The 19,275-nt window shown below is 50.3% G+C and overlaps 1 protein-coding gene across 2 annotated transcripts in view; it reads left to right on the forward strand.

Moving 5' to 3' along the window:
- Nucleotides 1-19,275, forward strand: part of CPNE2 (copine 2) — a 51,282-nt gene that overhangs the window by 18,463 nt on the left and 13,544 nt on the right. For both annotated transcript variants that reach the window (XM_072043982.1, XM_038185438.2), the window contains 8 exons: nucleotides 804-983; nucleotides 4,488-4,562; nucleotides 7,560-7,631; nucleotides 12,148-12,231; nucleotides 14,126-14,215; nucleotides 14,561-14,659; nucleotides 17,431-17,517; nucleotides 17,788-17,847. In XM_072043982.1, coding sequence (XP_071900083.1) covers nucleotides 804-983; nucleotides 4,488-4,562; nucleotides 7,560-7,631; nucleotides 12,148-12,231; nucleotides 14,126-14,215; nucleotides 14,561-14,659; nucleotides 17,431-17,517; nucleotides 17,788-17,847 — 747 coding nt within the window. The remainder of the gene's footprint in view (nucleotides 1-803; nucleotides 984-4,487; nucleotides 4,563-7,559; nucleotides 7,632-12,147; nucleotides 12,232-14,125; nucleotides 14,216-14,560; nucleotides 14,660-17,430; nucleotides 17,518-17,787; nucleotides 17,848-19,275) is intronic.

The raw sequence follows: 19,275 nt of genomic DNA on the forward strand, positions 1-19,275 counted from the left end.
CATGAAGTCCGTGTGTCATATGGTTAATTATGTGTCTCAGGCTTGCAGCATGTCCAAGACAGGGTTGCTGCATTACTGCAACTCCTGCCACTGCCAAAACACCTGAGAAGGTGCATGTTATCCTCCCAGCCCTCTAAACATGTCTGAGCTGACAAACTCTCTTCCCTTCACACTGGGGTATCCAAACTGCAGGTTTTATAGCAGCAGCAACAGGAGGGTGAGGATTTTTCACACCATTTTTGCAGTCTGGAGCCTCAAGTCTGTGTATGTTGAGGCCATCTCATCACCAAAATGGGGCTGGGGGAAGAAAGCTGGCTGTGCTCAGCGGGTTGTTTTTAGGGAACAAACAGAACTGGGATAAGTTGTTTCTCCAGCCAGCCGATATCTAGACTGCTGGAAGACCTGCCCCAGACTTGGGAGATCCAAATCTGGCCCCACCTCATGTTTCTCCTGTGCTGGTCTCAATGTATTCCCTGTGTCCCTATCCTGTTTGTATGAAGAAGGTTATAAACACAAAGATGCTCTCTCCATCTGAAGAACTTCCAGATCTATATTGGGTGACAGGCTCTATTGAAGTCTTATTTATTTGCATGAGGTGTTCCTTGTTTAGATGCATTCCACCTTGCATACAGAATATTAAGGCTTGCATGTAGGGATGTGTCTGCTGCATGCCTGGTGCTCTCATGCTCTGATGGCCACTACAGGGTTTCTGCGTGTCGGGACTCCAGCTGAAGTCAGAAGAGACATTGCGGTGACAAAGATGTGAGGTACAGATGTCTAAATGCCCCCTTTTTTCTTTGCAGCTCGACAGGACAGAGACAGCGGTGAATAACCTCAACCCAGCTTTCTCCAAGAAGTTCATAGTTGACTACCACTTTGAAGAAGTGCAGAAGCTCAAATTTGCTCTGTTTGACCAGGACAAATCAAGCATGCAGCTATACGAGCATGACTTCCTGGGTGAATTTTCCTGCACGCTGGGCATGGTGAGTCTCTGATGTTCTTTCCCTGCTGCTCGCTGTCCTTCAGCAAAGGGACCCCAAATCACAACAGCTGCAGGCAAGCTGGGGAGACAGAGATGCTTCTCTTCTTTACTGTGAAGTTTGTTGGGTCCTTCCTGGCAAATAAAAAAATAAAAAATAAATAAAAATTTGATTGCTTGTTGCACATTTTAGGTCAAAGTGTTCCATTTCAGGGCCATTGGTTACTTGTTCAAGTCTCAGCTTGTCATAGTATGGGCTTCTGCTGTTGACTGCAGAGAGAAATCAGATCTCTGGGAAAGGTGTGTGAGGGTGTTTGCACCCAGTTACCTTGGTCACCTGCACTGGAAGGTGTTGGAGATAACTGTTTCTCACCAAGGGTTAATAGTAACAGCCCTGATCACCAGCTTGGATTTAGACTTTAAACTTCCAGATGTTTAAAGTTAGGATACGTTGCAGTCTACCTTCATATCTGTTTTTTTTATTATTTTTTTGCAAAGCTTTTGTAATAAAAATTACTGCTTTTTTTCTGTTTGAGAAGAAAGCATTCAGAAAACACAACCTTGGCGTTGTGAAGGAAATCATATCTCCTCTGTAGCATGTTGGTGCAGCAATGTTGTCTTTGTGTTCTTGTGGAAGAGCTTTCAGGACACATGCTATTTGTAAGTCTTCGGAAGGTCTTTGCATTCATGAGCCCAGACTCAGAATTGCCAGCTAAATTCTCCAAACTTCTTTGTCTTCTGAGCATGCTCTGACTCAGAGGTGAGAAATGAGGGAGATTTTTCCGTTCTTTTTTAGCCTCCAGCTGCCTGGGGCTGCTGTGGTACCTGGCATGAATGTAGGGGCTGGGAGAAGCTGCCTCTTGTATGCTCGGTGCTGGGGAAAGCAAGCACTGCAGTAGGTGCGTTGGCATGGACAGCCAGCCCGAGGTGTCCAGGAAGGCTTATGAACGTGGTTGCTTTATTACACAGACTAATCTGGCACCAGATATGCCAAAGGGAGCTGAATAACTTTGTTATTGCCAGCTAAAGAACTTGTCAGAAGATCACTGACATTTACGGTCTGAGGTTTAACGTCGGTGTTTTTGGAAGAGCTCTGTGATGACCTAATTCTGATCCTGCAGAAATTAAGAAACAGCCCAGGCTGGTGCTCAGTGATAAAGGCCAAACCATGCAGCATTCGTTTTCCTGTTGTTAGAATGCAGCCATCCCTGGTGTGGGACAGTTCAGCAGCGCTCATTGCGAGGGCCACAGTCTTGATGGATACTGCAAAAGGAGAACTTAAGGACGTAAGGAAACAGAGCTGGAACCTCACCATTACTAATCCTACCTCTGCAGAAGTCCACAGAAGGAGAGAAGCATCATCCATACACACTGGGGAAGAGGGTGGAGGAGTCAGCCCCCTCTCTTCCTGCATGTGAGGTCTCCTCTAGGAGCCTAACTGCCTCTGGTGCTTTAAAAGGTGATGAGCTCGGTACACCCCTCTGCTGGGGCAACAAAGGCAGATCTGTATGGCCCCACTGGCAGCGTGAGGTTCTGGCTCTAGTTGCGTGCTACCCGGCTCTCTTGAAATCATTTTGTGTCCTTTTCACCAAGAAGAGAACTCTAAACTTGTGTGACCTCACAGAAGTATTTGTGCTCTGCGGAAGAGAACTTGCCTTATGCACGTGCCCAGATTTTGATGAGTTTTTGTAGCAGTTCTCGTAAGTGATATGTGAACTTCAGCGGGACACCAGCTTGGAACAGAAGGATCTTCTCACATTCCCATTTTCCCTGAAAGCCTCTGCCTGAAACGTTTTTGTCTTCTCCCTGTGACCAGTGCAGCATCCCTGCATGGCAGAGCCCAGGGCAGAGGGGGATGTGGGGAACCACAAGGGCCTGGGGAGGAGAGGGGTGGAACAGGGAGGACTTGGGCTTGTGGGCTCAGCCACGCTGCTGTGGGGTTTCTGAAGTCTGTTTTTTATCTGGTGAGATGTTTTCCAAAGCCCACCTGGTTTTGAGGCACGAGCAGCTGTTAGAAGGGAAGGAGGGCAGTCTCGGGCAGCAGTAACCTGCCTCTGATGAACTGCACAATGAGCACCTGACTTTCCAGCTTTGAGTTTGCATCAGAGCCCTGTCAGATCAGCTGGATTGTTTTACTGCAGCTAATTAGGTCTGTGGCGAGATTTAAAAGGATGTTGGGATTGCTTGGGGGCCTGTAATGACCTCTGTGGCTGAGTGAAACCTTAGGAGGGATCAAATTGCAGGCTGCTTGGTGTCCATGGTTGCTTCTTGCCAGGGTTGCAAAGAAATCTTATGGCACAGCAAGGCACAAGCATCTAGCTGTGTTATATGGTGATTCGTACACGTTTTTGGTGCAAAAGCGCCAGGATATGGCTGGATTGACAATTCCAGCATAACTTGAGGAGCTCCAGTGCTGCTAGCCATGATGGGAAGGGGTTTTGCCTCAAAATCGCAAAAAGGGGAGGGTAAAAAAGGCATTTCTGGAGAGCAATAGGAAGAATCCAAGCGTGGCTGAGTCACCTGGATGGTGGTAGCAAGAAGCTAAGCCATTGCATTCATTCATTTTTACTTATTTATTTCTGACTGTGGTATAGGACCAAGGTGGGGCTGCACTTTTTAAATTGTAACCCATAGATTTTGAAGGGGGCTCTGGTAGGTGCGGGAGAAGAGCATGGCTGGTTCCAGCAGGTTGCAGTTTGTTGTATGGGGGGTCTGCATCCCATGTGAAAGACTTACAGAGTCCCCAAATCTGAAGGCACCTAAAAGTCATTGAGCTGGGAAAATCGCAAGGGGTTTAATTCAGCTCCCAGAAGCTTCTTACAAGGCAGAGCTGAAGGGGGAAATGCCTGGGGGGGGGGGGGAGGAGGGTGGGCACCACCCCCTGTGCCTTGCTGTGCAGCCCGTAAGTTTAGGAGGATGCTCGGGGAGAGCATCTGGCTTGTGTCGTGGTTTCTCCATGGAAACATGCTCTGGAAGCAAGTTGCTGGCAGGGATCATGTTGGCTGAAAAAAGATTCCGTTTGTGGTTGAAGGGAGTATTTAACGCAGTGTTTGAAAGGTTGAGTTGTGATTGTGCTTGGGACAAATCACAGCAGCTCTGGCTTGGTGAGATCCCACTGATTTGTACCACACAAGCACCTGGTCCGTGGGTTAAACGGGGGGTTTGGCATTGCAGGGGCTGCTCCAGCCTCTTGTGCTGCTGCTGCTGCTCCACACTGTTCAAAAACCACCTAATGCCCTATGGACTCGGTGGTGTTTTGGGGTTGCTACATCCCAGTCTGTGCCATGGGGCTCTTTTGACCTGGGAAGAGCAGAGCTTCACTCAGGTGCCTCCAGTGATGGTGGCAGCACTGACAACATCATGGTCATCTCTGAACGTGACATCTTTTTTTTTTTTACTGCTGTGAATGCTTAATGTGAATTAACTAACATGAGCAATGATCAGTTGCTTATGAGTCTGCTTTTGATCACTCGTACAATCATGACTTTGTTTTCTTTGTCTTCTCTAGATCGTCTCCAGCAAGAAAATAACAAGAACTCTCCTTCTGGGGAATGGCAAGCCAGCTGGGAAAGGGATGATAACGGTACAGTAACTCATTTACCTTACCTACAGAGCATTTAAATACGCATTATAAGCCAGGGATGATGCAAGACTCTGAGGGGCCCACGATGCTGCAGTTTGTGCCACAAACTTTTTTTCTTTCATCTCCCACTTTCCTGCCCACCTCTGGTCTGTTTGGAGGATGAGGTATTTGGGCCAGGGACCATCTCATCCAGTCTATGTCCGTGTCCAGCTCTGTGAGACTTCAATCTGTATTTTGGTCTGTGTGCACTAAAATAAAAATAAATAAATCTGGAGAAGTACAAAGTAAATAGATATTGTTTATTATCTTGTACATAATGCCTGTTCAGACCTCCCCATAGCAGATGGAGGTAAAAGGGCTGAATTCTTTGCTGACAATCAGTGGTTTTGTTTGTAGGAAGAGGATAGGAGTTATGCCGTTAGCAACAAGTCTCATAGCAACAGCCTCTGCTCCTGCTGCAGACCCCTTCGGGCAGTGGCATTCCCACTGCAGATCTATTTAGTGATTTATTTATTTATTTGTTTGAAGAAAAGGCTAAATTTAGGCTCATTTCCCTTATGCCACGTCTCCCATCATTTTCGTTTGCTTCTTCATCACAGTTTTTGTTAAACTTCAGCAGAGCAACAAAGGCGTGGAAGAAAAGGCCAGCCAAGAGTTAAAGCACAGACAGGGTTTAAAAGCACTGAAAGGGTTTAAAAGCAGTTTGAAAGACCAGGAACTGGCTGCTGCAAGGGCATCTCCACTGCTGTTTGCTCTAGAGACTGGGAAGATGCTATTAGCTTTTCTCTCTTAATTGCTGCAGTTAATCTTTAAATGCAAGAGGGAAAGCCACAGCAAAGCTCTTATTGGTACCCAATGCCAGTGTGCCTTCCTCAGGAGTGGGCTCTTGCCACCCTGTGCTTGAATGGGAGGGACTGGAGCAGATGGAAAGTTCCCAATCACGTTCAAAGTTGCCCACTTTAAAGAAGGAACCTTCTGATCTGTCCACTAATGCATCATTACAATGAAGGGGTCTGAGATGTCTGCTTTGTTTTGTACCATTGGTATAAATATTTGATTTTTTTTAAAATTATTTATTTATTTTTGCCTCTGCTAAAACCAGGTGATGCAAACAGGCTGTGGTGGCTGGTGTGTGCTGGAAGGACCTTGTCCTCGTAGCCTGGCACCATGCTGGAGAGCAGTGAGCCCCAGGGATAGCGCGGGGCTGCCAGCACTAACTGAGAAAGAGTCTTCTGCTTTGGGCTTACAAAGTGTGGGGTTCAGAGCCAAGCCCTGCCTTCCTTAACAGTATTCCCTTAAGCTTTTTCTGAGTTTCCATATTCTTAAATGCTGCACACAAATGTCATTGAGGGGTGAATGCAAGAATAGTACCTTGGCTTGATTACTGGGATTGAGTGAGGGTCCTGAGGTTTAAATAGTTGGGAAAAATTCCAAAGCATGTCACAGTGCTTATAGGAATTGTTTTCAAGGTCTTTCCACCAGACAAAGTAGTGGGGAGGTTGTTATTGTCTGAGGAGAGATGCCACAGCATACCTGTTTGTTCTGCACAGCCTGGCTTTTCCTTGGCCTCTGGTGATCCCCAAAAAACAGAGACTGGGTCTGGTTTTGACAGGAGCGTCATCTGCAAAGGGCAACCTCCATCTGCTTCCCTACAGCTCCAATCCCTTAAATATGTGCACCCACCAAGGTCTGGGTGGAAGAGAAGAAGGATGCTCTGGCTCTGTTAAAGTGAACGGCGAACAATCTGCCTTTCTGCAAACAATGTCCTTAAAGAAATCCAACCCAACAATCTGCCTTCTGAATACAATGCCCTTAAGGAACTACAAACTTATTGGGTGTGTGGGAAAGAGCCCCTTGTGGAGCCTGCCCTGAGCTTCTTGTACCCACGGCATCTCACGGGGCTGAGGCTGGCTGGTGTGGGAGCAGCACATCCCTGCCCTGATCCACATGGAGTCACCTTCCCCTCCTCTGCTGGGAACTTGAGGCTGTGTCTGCAGAGCTGTGTCCCCGTGTGGGGCACGGGGAATTCTGTTGGCGAGCAGATCCTCCGGGGACTGGGCAGAGTGGTCTCTGCTGGGCAGGCTGTGATTCCAGGGCCGTGATTGCCTCCTCGGCTCCGCACGTTCCCCACCTCCCAGTAGTGTGAATAACCCTCTGATTGCTCATTCTGAAGAAAATTGTCCCCTTGATTTCACTGCGTTTTTGTAAAGGCCCAGCTGTAATTATGCTGCGTGGCCAGTGAAGGACGGCCTCCCTGAGATCCAGTGCAGGCAGTGCCCCGGGAAGGGGAAAATGTCCTCACTGTGCTCCTGGGGGGTCCCCAGCTCCTCAGGCTGGGGGTGCTGAGGGGCACGGGCACAGCCACGGCTCGGGTCCATGGGGAGGAGAAGGGGGACAGGAGGCAGGAGGTGGAGAGCAGATGTTCAGTCAGGACAGAGCCTTGGGAAGAAATTGAAATGATTCAGAAAACGGCTGCTACCAGAAATGAATAAACGTGTGGGGTTTTTTGGTTTTTGTGTTCTTTTTTTTTTTTTTTTTGTTATAAACATTCCCTTTCTTAAAATACCAAGAGACTCATTAGACCGTGTTCCAGACAAAACCAGCCCACTGGTCTTTGGCAGTCAAAGCCATTTTGTTGAAGCATGTGTGAGATAAGTGCCTTAAGCTGAAGTAAGCCAGGCTGCGCTTGTGCCTGCTGTAGCTAGCAGGAGCCACGGTGGGGTCTCCATCTTTGGGCCATCTCTTGGTGGAGTCTTCATCTTGGGTGATGCTGCAAGGATGTGGTGCCACCAGGATTACCCCGAGGGCAGGGACATGGGCACACCATGGTGTGTGTGATCTTCATTAGATCTTCAAAAGCTCAGGAATGGGTTTTGTAGGAGTTGCAGAGTTACCTCCAGCATGTGTGTCCTCACGTGCTGGATTCTTCTCTGGCTTTTGGCTTGCTGTTCACTGACTTCACGCTGAAAATGAACACAGCTTCCCTTTGTCTTTCAGATAGCTGCCCAAGAGCTCTCTGACAACAGGGTGATTACTCTGAGCATGGCTGGCAGGAAACTGGATAAAAAGGTGAGTGGTGATGTGTCAGACGATGCAAATGTTAAACTTCTGTCCTTCGTAGGCTGAGGGATCTGAGGAGACCTCTCCTTATGGGTATGGGGGTGTCAGAAAGTAGTCCCACAGCAGAAAGCAGGAGGCTGGGACTGGAGGTCTGGAGTCAGGTCCTGGCTGTGCCACTTGCTGCAGGGTAAGCCTGTGCCTCAGTTTCTCTGCTGCCATCATTTCACCTTCTTTGTGATGCACATTTAAACGGAAAGTTTCTGTGTGACACAGGGCCTGTGTCTTAGAGAGAGTGTTTTAAGCTGAACTTATTACTTCACTGCCTGCTCTTTGGAAATACTTCCTGACTGCTCTGACAGTGTTGATACCCATCAAATCAATAAGTGCTCCTGGCCTGTTGCCTTTAGCCCTCCTCAAAACTGAGTGAATGTTTGTTTATATATCAAACAGTAGGGCCCATCTTTTCCAAGGAAGAAGCACTGACCTCATGGAGGTAGATAACGCAGGTGTTGGCTTTGGGTATGACACACAGGGAACTGTAAGCCTTTCTGAGCAGAGCAATCTGACCTTATTTACCAGGCAACCAGAGCAATTCTTCTTAAACCAGTTCTGTTGCTAAGCAATCGATGGGACTTCTTTTTTTCCCTCTTCGTAGTGGGAAAAATGCAGAGCTTGCATTGTTGGCAGGATGGCCCTTGGTTTTCAAACCACGGTAAAGCAAGCATTTAGGCAGAAGGGCATTTGCTGGGGCAGAAACTTTGGGTTGTTCAGTCCTGTTGTCCAAACCAGATGGATGCCCAGTTTATCTGAGTGTTTTTCCAAGCTGTTGGGAGTGGCTGTTTTCTCTCCTTCCTACTTACCCTATGTAGTACTCTGCAGTGCAAGGAGCCAGATGCCCCTGCTGAGGAATCCTCAAATAAATTCATTTCCTAAGTGGGCTGAAAAATGTCACCGAGCTGGTGGCTTCCTATGAGATTTGGCTGAGAGTCAACCCCATGCATGTCAATGAAGAAATCTCTGTTGCAACAATTTTATTCCCGTGAAAAAGCCTCTGTTGTCTTTCAGAGCCAGGGATGAGATTTCATGGCAGGTTTGGTGCCATTCCTTCATGCTTCAGGGTCTCTTTGTGGCCATGGCCATTACGAAGAGCAGGGCCAAGGACCTGGGTCTTCACACAGCCTCCTTGCAGCACTGGGACTTCAGGCATATGTGCACTTCTCATATTGTCAATTTAGTTGGTGGCATCACTTGCTCTTTTGGCAGGGGTTGCCTTTCTAAACTGATTTCCAACCAGGTCCCTCTCCAGCTTCTTCAGATAGGGCAATATACGTCTGCCCTTCAGACCCATGGTCAAAAGACAAAAATTCATCATCTGCCTGCAACACTGAAGGTAGTTTGTGATGTAGATGTGTTTGCACAGGAGTAAGGACTGCAAATAATTCCTTTCTGGGTCTCTCTCCAGTTTATCGATAGACCAATTTCCAATCACCCAATTTCCATCAGTCTCTCAGCTCGGAAGCCCAGGTCTTTATCAGCATGAGTGAAGTTTTAAAAACCCTTCCCAGGCTGCAGTGAGCTTAGCTTCCCTTTCCCATCCTGCACCCCCTGGTCTTTCCCACCCAGCGGTGTGTGATGAGGCCATGCATGCTCTGTCGAAGTTGTACGGAGAGCAGAAAGCCCTGGAGGCAGCACTGCCCTGCCCTGTGCTGCTGGTGGTGACCCATGAAATAAATCTTCCAAACAGCCACTGCCCTCATGCTAACTGTACCTTATGCTGCCTGTGCAAAACCCCAGCCCTGGCTTTTCAGGGTCGTGGTCTTGCTGAGAGAGCTTGGAAGGAGGTACCTTGTGCTGTGATGCAGGGGGTAAGCGTATGAGAATGGCAGAAGCCTTCAAAATACAGCCCTGGACTGAAAGGAGCTGCCATTTGGCTGTAGAGAACTTGCTGATGGGCACTTACTGGTTGTGGATGAAATGCCGCCGTGAGAGCTGCATTAAACAAGTATATAAGAAGGTATGGAGAAGCAGCAGCCAAGAAAAAACGTGGGGATAAGGGACTGCAGCTGAGAGCATGGCACCCTCCTGCACCATGCAGTGTGTGGTGGGGGCTGGAGGTCTCATGGGATTTTGTCTTGCTGCATCTCAGCTGATCATCCCTTACCAGCAGCCATGCTGCAAACCAGACCTGTGTGCAGTGACCAACCTGGCCCCAGGACCTCTCTCAGGCCAAGGGCAAGTTCTCCCCATCACACCCCTCTGGTTTGGCCAGGCGATGCTCCCTGCCTCGCTTTAAACAGAGAAGCTTCACGGTGGGGAAATACCAGCAGCAGAATCAGCCCGAGGCTTTTGTGCCTTGTGTCAGATCACTTCTTGGTGGAGTTTTAAGAGGAAGAACCTTGCAGAAGAGAAGACATTTGTACCTAGGCTCAGCCCCGGTGATTCCCAGTCCTGTGGCCATTCATGACAGTACTGGAAGCTGTGTTTTGGGGATCTGCATCCTGAGGAACCTGCATCTCTGCCCTCCTTGGCTGCGGTGAGCGAGACCCAGTTTGGATGATGTAGGTGCTTGGACCAGCTTGCAGATCGATCTGGTCTGCTGAGCTCTTTCAGTTGCTCAGTTTCTGTCTCCTGCCAGGCTTGCGTGGGTGAGATGTTGGTGGCTTTGACATTTTAAAATAGCAGTCCACAATCTTGTGGCTTGGAGGCATCTCCCACCCCACTTCGAAAGGAGCAAGGCTGCCTGGGCTTGCAGACTGGGTTTTGCTGCTCCTGGCGCTGTGGGTAGGACCCCTGCGGGCATCCTCCCCTGCTCCCTGCTGCCATCTGAGCTGAAGCCTCCACCACCTCCCGTGGGCTCAGTGCCAAAGAAACCGCTTTGGGCTGCAGGTTAAGCCAGCACAGGCAGGGACAGGGTCTAGGAGAATGGGTGTGTATCAGTGGTTCTTTAATTCATCAGTGAAGCTTTGAAGCACCGAGTCCAGGCTCTGGCTAAGCATGCACGGAACTGCACCATAACCAATTCCTCTGCAGAAAGAATGGCTTGTTCTGCTTTCCTGCAAAAACGGTAGGAGAAAAATAGCATCGGAGCGCCTCCCTTCAAGCTTTTGCTCTTTGCTATTGACTTGCAGCAAGTAATATAAAATAAAATGAAAGCAGTCATCAGAGGTGGCTGTGAGTTTTGACTACAGCACGTTACAGTTTCTCCAAGCCAAAATGCTTTGCAGTGATTTACATTTCCAGCTGGCTTTGGAAACAGGATTTGGATAGAAATGCTAACGGGTTTTCCTCTGGGGCCGTGCTTGAGCCTGCAGCCACACCAGCTGCTGCCTCCTGGGATGGGACCCCCCCTGTGTCCAGGTGTACCCTCAGCCCTCTGCATCCCTGCTCCATCACCTGGAAGCCCAGAGAGTCCCTGCCAAAACCCATAGGAAGAAGTTCCTCCAACTGTTTCAGGATTCAGGCAGCCACCTCCATCTGGGAGAAAACCCAGCTGAAACGGCTCTAGTTCTCAGTAAATAGGAAATAATTTGGAATATTTTGGGTTGGGTTCACTTTTAGCCACATCCTAGTTGTTTTTTTTCTGAATGGGAACAAAGTTCTGCTTGCAAGCACTGGGGCTCCTCTCATGAGTGCTGCCTGCACCGCCCGCTTGTGCTGCTCTTGGATCTCTGCCCGCCAACAGAAGTTGCCCCCATGCAGATGCCCAGCGGGGAAGTGTGCTTGTGTTTCTCCTACACCAGCAGCCCTTCATCAGGGGAATATCTGGGGAGGTGCTGGCAGGAAAGCAAACACACGCTGGCTGAAGTCTGCGTATCTCAGAGGGTGTTGCATGATCTCTGTCAACACCCGTGCAGCTTACTCCTTCAAGATTTGCTCTGCTCATGCCTCCCTGCTGTGTGTAGGAGGGTTCCCCCTCCCACACCCCCGACACTTGTGCACTTCATAATTGCGTTTTTGCTTTGAAGCTCTGGATGTTTTTCTAACCCAAACACAGCTGCCTCCCAGCTGGGGCTGTTTTCCGGGGCACTGGTGTCCAGAGAGCGTGCCAGGGATGGGCTCCCGTGGGCAAAGTCCCATGGGCATGCTCCTGGGCACGGAGCTGCCCACTGCAGGAATGCCAAGACACTGCGTGAACGTCGACAGGATCTGCGTGTCCAGAGCACAAACATTTGTGGAATTGGCATCCCCATGGACCACTCATGCTGGGGATGCAGAGGGAGGCTGGAAGGCACACCCAGCCCTCCCCTCCCTGCGATGGGACCTCTCCTGAGCACTTTGGTACTCAGTCAGTATTGTGTGTACAGCTCGTACAGCAATAACCATTGTTATTTCTTTGCTGCAAGAGTTTGTAAAGGTTTTTGCAGTGTTGCTGTGCTGGGGAAGACAGAGGTGGGTGTTTAAGGTGATTCTTCAAACTGGCCTATGTGCACACTTTTTGACTGGTTTACAGAAAAATGATGGGGGAGGAGGGGTGGAGCTCTCTCTTGCAAATCCCTGTGTAACCTGTCCTGTTGTTCTTCCCCAGGATCTGTTTGGAAAGTCAGACCCCTTCTTGGAGTTTTATAAACCTGGTGATGATGGGAAGTGGATGCTGGTCCACAGAACAGAGGTAAGTGCTACTCCAGACTGAGCTACTGAAACACCACAATCCTTAAATCAGCTTCTTTTTATCCTTTATGGCATTATCTCATAAATCACTGATAAAGTTGTGTGGGATCCTGGGAGTGTCCTTTAAGGGTCTTGCCAGGTTTTCTTTAAGTGATGGGGCAGGGAAGGAGATGTTGCCTGCCTTACAGGTGCTCCAGCAGCCTCCTCCTACTAGCCAAGCATAAAGCATTGCCCTCATGCCAGACGAGCAGCTTCATGTTTTGAGACCAGGTACAAAGAAAGGTTTCCTCTTCTTGCAGCTTTGGGTGTATGAATGTAATCAGCTGTTAGCCTGAGGCTGCTGTTTGTCATGCCAAAAGAGATGTGTCTGTTGGGGAAGGATTAGTGCTCTCATTACAGCCTGTTATTTAAGAGAAGGTGCGAACGCCCAGCTGGGTGCGTGCGGTGAAGGAGCAGGATCCTCCTGCACGCCCACCCTTGGGACCCGGCGGCTGGCAGCATATGGGCACCATATCCCGTGCCCGCCTCCCTGTGTGGGCTTCTTGCTCTCCCAGCCTCCTGGAGGAGGTGTTTACAAATTCTCTACCAAACTGTGCTCGCAGTGTCAGGTTTTTTCCCGGTCTGCCTGTAAAATAAAAGCCTGTTGCAAGCCCTGCGTGGTTATTTGCTATCTCTGTCCTGCAGCAGCAGGGACAGACCTGCTCCTCACCTGGCTGAGCAGGAACCTGAAGGCTTTGGAGAGGGCAGAGGGCTGCTCTCACCTGCTAGCAAAGCTTCCTGCACGTGTCTGGCGTACTGGGGCTGTGTGTTTGTTCCGTAACACAAACACATGCCTCAGCAAGGAGCCTGGCATCGCCTTGTCTCTGCCTGACGCACGTCCCTGCACCTCCTCAGCTCCAGCTGCAGAGCAACAAGGTCCTGTACGGGCAGGTCCCCTGCTCCAGCTGCCCCCATGTGTGCCTTGGCACAGAGCAGGGTTGCTCTGTGGTCTTCCTTTTTTTTTTCCCCCTTTCCCTTTTCCTTTGAGCCAGGCTGCCTCTGTAATACTGTGCTGTGGGCACAGCCCCACGGAGCAGGGAGATGGGGTGTTGAGTACAGCCTGTGCGAAGGCTTGTCTTGGGAGAGGAAGGGGCTGGAGGGTTCTTCCATCATAGTAGTGGCCTTTGTCCTCTTCATCAGGCATCTGACTTGGATCACAGTGTATAAATCACCTGCCCGTCTCTTCCAGCCTTGCAGTTGTTGTTACAATTCACGTTCCTCACTTTTCCTTATTAAAAATGTATTAAAACAGCTTCATGGTGCAAATATTGCTGCTGGCGCTTCAGTGAGAACTGCTGTCCTGAAAAGTCTTCGCCAGGCCTGTATTTCTGGGCACCTCTGAGCTTTGTGCCCCTGAGATTCACATGAATCTTTCTTTATGAGCAAGGCACCTTAGTGAAGGTGACTTTTCACGTGCCCTTCAAGCATCTCTGATGTCTGCAGCACATGCGGTTTGCTAGCACACCCGGTTTCCACCGAGCAGTTGCATTCTCTTAGTAAATGTCAAAAAGCATCAATTCCATTTCTCCAGCTCAGGCAGCAGATGTGACAGAGAGGAGGCAAGACCCGGGCGTGCCAAGGGCCGTTCAGCTTTCCCGGCCAGCTGTGCTGTCCCACTGCTCTGTCTCCTCGGTGGGCAGACCCTGGGTGGGTGCAGTGGTGGCAACCAGCAGTCAGCAATGGCTGGGGTGAGCGATGTGGAGTCAGGTTTAGGAGCCCAGCGGTTCTAAAGTTTGAGATGTGGCTTTCTGCAGCTCATCTGGGACAGAGTCAGGGTCTCTTGGGAATGTCCCCTGCTTTTTGCCTGTCTCCTGTTTCACTCACTGTAACTCTGTCCCTCCATCACCACCCTGCAGGTGATCAAGTACACGCTGGACCCCATCTGGAAGCCGTTCACTGTGCCTTTAGTGTCACTCTGTGATGGGGACGTGGAGAAGCTGATAAAGGTAACGGCTGCATTTTTGGCATGTGTCATGATGGGATCCATTGTTAAACGTCTAAAACCCCATGGGTTGCTTATTAAAAGAACAATAACATCAACAAAAGCAACAAAATCCCAAAAACAAAACTGAAAAAATCTCAGTTGGAGGTTTCCAAAGCAGGGGAGGAGGGAACCTCAAATGTCCCCGCAGAGGTGAGAACATTGGAGGGCTGTAGCTGTCTTGTGCTGCAGCATGGAGGAAGAGGGTGCCAGCCCGTGGGCAGAGCAGAGGGACTCGGTGCCCTCGTAGCAGGGGTGTAAGGGGTGCATTCACTGCGTCTGAGGCTGGCTCGTGCTCCTTCTGCTGCAGGTCATGTGTTACGACTACGACAGTGACGGGGGACATGACTTCATCGGGGAGTTTCAGACCTCAGTGGCCAGGATGTGCGAAGCCCAGGATGCCTTTCCAGTAAGTGCCACCACGTTTTATGGGCAGAACAAGGCAGCGACAGCAGAGGGGCAGCTCCTTGGGGCTGGAGGTGGATTTTGCTGCTTGCACTGAGACCATCAGCCTGTTCTGGGGTCCAGGGAGGCTCAGAGGAGTGGAGAAACCTATTTATTCTCCCACTGACACCATGAATAACTCGGGCCACTGTTGTAGCTGAGCTATCTGAGTTACAGAGCATGAAGGCAGTCTTGTCTGAAAATCTGAGATACCTGAAGCAGCATCTGTGGCTTGGCGGATGCCCTGTGATTTGGGGGGCCAGAGCGAGAGGGGGTTCCTGCCTTAGCAGCACTGCACACAGTGCAGGGGAGATTTTGTCTGCTGCAGGGACAGCCTGGCCCCAGGAGGCAGGGACATCTGCCATGGGTTTTGTGGCAAAAAGCTGTCCCTGTCTTCCCGGTGAAATGCTGGCCAGCAGCCTCTGCAGATGCCACCTGATTCAAGGCATGTCATGCAGGCTTCTGAATAGACAGTGTTTTCCACTGCAGTGTAGCTAGGACTACAAAAATAGGAGGTTTTGGCTGGGAAGTAGGTATATGTAAAGTAACGCACAGTATAATTAGAAAAGTTAATTAGTTTTCTGGGAAAAGTAACGGCTGGGACACTGAGGCACAAAGGCATGAAGCGTTCTGTCCGAGACCACACGAGCTGATGGAGCCAGAGCCAATTTTTGAATTTGAGAGGATTTGGGAGCCGTTTTTTCACTGTACGTGCAACCTGCAGCCTAGCAATAAAATCTTTTCTCTCCATTGGCCCCTGGGAGATGCTAGTCACAGGAGAGTTAAGCTCTCCTTGCTGTACACTTGTGCCGCCGTGCCTCTGTGCACGTGCCCGAGCGTGTGGCGTGGGTGCAGCTGGGGACATGGGGACGAGCTCTTTCTCTCTGCCTCTTCCCCTTGGGTGGCTCGGCTGTTGCTGCCTCTCTTGTGTAACTCCCCGTGCCTCCGGGGGCAGCATCTGGGCAGCGATGAAGGCTGCGTGGGGAAAGGCCAGGCGCCCTCCATCCCCGCTCCATCTGCGCCCCTGCTGACGCTGCTGTGCTGGGCTGAGCTGCCAGGGCCTCTGGCAGAGGAAGCTGCTTCCAAAGCAAGCAGCCACTGCTCGTCAGCACTGGGTACCGCACGCCAGCACCCCTTCTCCCCGAGGCAGCTCCTTGTGAGCTGTCTCATCCTTTCATCTGGCCACACTGATGGGGGTAAATATGGAAACAGGAGCAGAGGGATGCTCTTGCTGCAGACAAAGCACTGCACATTTGCAGATGGGAATAAGACGAGAGCTCACGTCCCCTCCGCTGCCGTACCCTCCCTCTATTTCTGCCGATGGTGGCCAGGGCAGGCTGCATCAGACTGTACCTATCACCCCTCCTGCCTCAAGGCTTTTCTGTCTTTGTAGTTTTCCCCTTGTTGTGCCTGGAAAATGCCTCTGGCTCCAAGCTGCTGTAGCCCCAGGCTGGTTGCAGGCTGTGGCTGTCTCCAGGACAGAAGGTTGGTGAGGACCTCCAATACTGGGATGGTTCTGTGGTCAGAAGGCAGCAGCAAAATGCCTGTATTTATTGTAGGGAGTTGAATGAATTGCAGGGAGCCATGAATTCTCAGCTCTGAGATATGGAGGGAAAAAATGCTGTTTGCAGCGTGCACATTGTCGGCTTCTTCCAGACCCACTCTCCAGGCTGAGGTCTCCTGCTCTACTGAATCCCCCAGGGCCTGGCCACTTCCCCTGTCAGCTGGTGCCGCTCCTACTGTAGGCTTGTCAGCAGCATTCAGTTACTTGATTTCTGCCCTAGAGGGTTTTTTTTTGTTTGTTTGTTTTGTTAATGTTAGTTCTTGTTGTTTTTTTTCTTGGGCATGCTGGTATTTGACCTATGCTGCGACATGAGATGGCTGAAATACTCAGCCAAATATGCCTTTATTTATACACGCTGCCGGAGCTGCAGTGCAGCAGGCAGCTGAGTTTTGAGCCTGTTTGTAAGAGGCTCCGTCTGCTTTTCCCAACTGGCTGGAAGCTGCCCAGCAGCGCCTCTTCTCTCCCCATCCCTTGCAGTCCCATCCCTTCGCTGGTCACACATTCCCCTGCAGCATGGTGGCAGTCCCTGGCCTGCCTGTGGTGCTGGGCTTTGGTGGTTATATCCAGGCTCCATCCAACACTGCCATGAATCTCCGTACACGCTGAGGGTAGGTGGAGAAGGACAGATCCAGGGCACCTGCCCCGGTGCTGAAGACACCTGGGACCTGCTTGGAGCCCGTCTCTTCTCTGGGCCCTGGCTGCGGGGGCTGCAGGGGTTCCTCCGCGACAGGCGCCAGTGGGGTGGTTGCTGTGGATGTCAGATGTTGGGGGCTCACCTACTTCTGTCCCTGTCCACGCATTTTCCTTTCCTTTCCTTCCCCAAAAGCCTCCTAAGACATGCAGTGCTGTGCTTTGGGTGACAGCTCTTCTCTGCCCCTGCTGCAGGTGACTCCCACCTCTAGAGTGGCCGTTTTCTGCTGTTAGCCCACCCCCAGAAAGGAAAATCCCCTTCCCACAGGGATCCTGTGCCTCGGTTTTCTTTGCTAAAAAGCAGCAGCTCACTGTAGCTCATTCATGTGAGCACTTTGAAACGCATGGAGGGAAGGAGCCTGGCAGGATGTGGCCGCTGCAGAAGGGCAGGTGGTTTGCAGCATCACCATCATTTAGCATTTGCGACCACCTGGGACAGCCCAGCACTGCTTTCACACCAGCGTCCATCTCCTGTCTTACAGCTAGAACTAGAGTGCATTAACCCGAAAAAGCAAAAGAAGAAGAAGAATTACAAGAACTCTGGGATCATCATTGTCAAGTCCTGCAAGGTGAGCACAAGGCTGGGATGTTTCATTCTGCTCCTTGGCAGGGACTTCATATTGCACTGAGTTCCCCCATCTCTGCTGTTTCCAGTCCTCTTGCATTTCCAAGTGTGCATCTTATGGGCCATGAGCAAAAGGGCAATTTTCTTTCTACTTGGGCTTCTCTCCCCTTAGAGCACAATTTGCACCCCTGTGCTCTCTCTCTTGTGCCTGGTCAAGTCTTTTTCCTGCAATGGTGAGGATTGCTGTAACACGTTTCTTTTTGCTTTCTTTCAGATAACCAGAGATTTCTCCTTCCTAGACTATATCCTGGGAGGCTGCCAGCTGATGTTCACTGTAAGGACTTCTGCTGCTCTTTTTCCAGTGGTGGTAACAAATAGGTCATGGTCAAAACTGTGAAGGGAGGTGCTGCAGGAGGCTCTGCCAAGGCAGGCGTGAAATAACGTGCACAGGAAGCTGCCCTTGAGCCAGGCGAACCACAGAGCCGAATCCTGCTGCCTTGGCTGGGTGTGGTTTCACAGCAAGGAGGAGCTGCCTCGTTTTGCTGTTAAGCCACGTGGCTTTGGGGTACCACGATGCTCAAGGTGCATCACGGCCTGCTGGTGCTCAGGAATATTGCTGACGATCAGAGTCCCACAAAGTCCTCACCAAGTTGTACCAACGTATTTCCCCATTACTGGTTTTAACTAGCATCCAGATGATCCTTTGAGTGATCCTTTTGAGGTCTCCGTATTTTGAACCCTGCTCAGAGGCTTTGGGCTGTTAGCGAGACACTGTGTCTTTATTTTTTTTTTGGAATCCCACCCTCACTTGATCTGGAACCACAATGGTTTGTCAGGAGTAATTAAATGAGGACGTTACAACCCCAAGTGAAACCACCACAAAACAAAAGTGCTGTTTTTTTTTTTGTTTTTTTTTTTCCCCCCACTAGCTTTCTAATTTCTGAAAACTTTCCTGATTCAATATCCAGAGTGCTCTGGGCACGCACAGTAATTTCAATTTTTATTTTGTTGTCTTGTCTCAAAACATGGTGGGGAGAGGAGGAGGAGGAGGAAGAGTTGCCATAGAAACAGGAACAAGTGTGAGAGCTCTTTATGTGCCATTCTGCTGCTGTGAACTGAGGTCTCCGTGCTGAAGACTGAATAGAAAGGGAAAATCATTAAGTTTATTGGTAGCACAGAGCTCTTGCGTAAATTAGTCTGAATGCTGAAATTGCCCCTCCCTGTTTAAAGATCTGCTGGTAACGGGGGCACTGGGTTTCTCCCCTTCCCAAGGCATCTGGTTGGATCTTTGCTCTGCTGGGTGGGTTTTGACGTGTTGAGCAATGTGTGCAGTGAGGTCCTGGTACACCAGGGACAGAGCTGCTGCAGGCACCCTTGCCGTTTGGGAAGGCAGCTGGTGTCAGGAAGTGCCTCAGTTTCCCCTCTTGCTCTCTGTTTTATTGAAAGCAGCACTTTTCATTCCTCCAGCTGCACCAGGGCAGGTGTTAGGGCAGTGAGCTGTGACTCTGACGTGCCTGCTGAAGAAGTTAGGTTTTACCAGGCTTTTTGCGTGTTCCTCTGCCTCCATCCTGCTGGGACGAGCACAGGGAGGGCAGTGGCTGCTGGGACCATTCCCAGCCCCTGCGCTTCCCAGCAGCACAAGCAGAGCAGCAGCTGCCCCAGTACCGAAGGAGATGTCTCATCTTCCCCACCCCTGGCTTGGACCCAGCCGTCCGCGGCTGCAAACCCAGGAGCTGAGTCTTCCCTCTCTCGTTCCAGATAC

The sequence above is a fragment of the Anas platyrhynchos genome, chromosome 12 (assembly GCF_047663525.1).
Source record: "Anas platyrhynchos isolate ZD024472 breed Pekin duck chromosome 12, IASCAAS_PekinDuck_T2T, whole genome shotgun sequence".
NCBI lineage: Eukaryota > Metazoa > Chordata > Aves > Anseriformes > Anatidae > Anas > Anas platyrhynchos.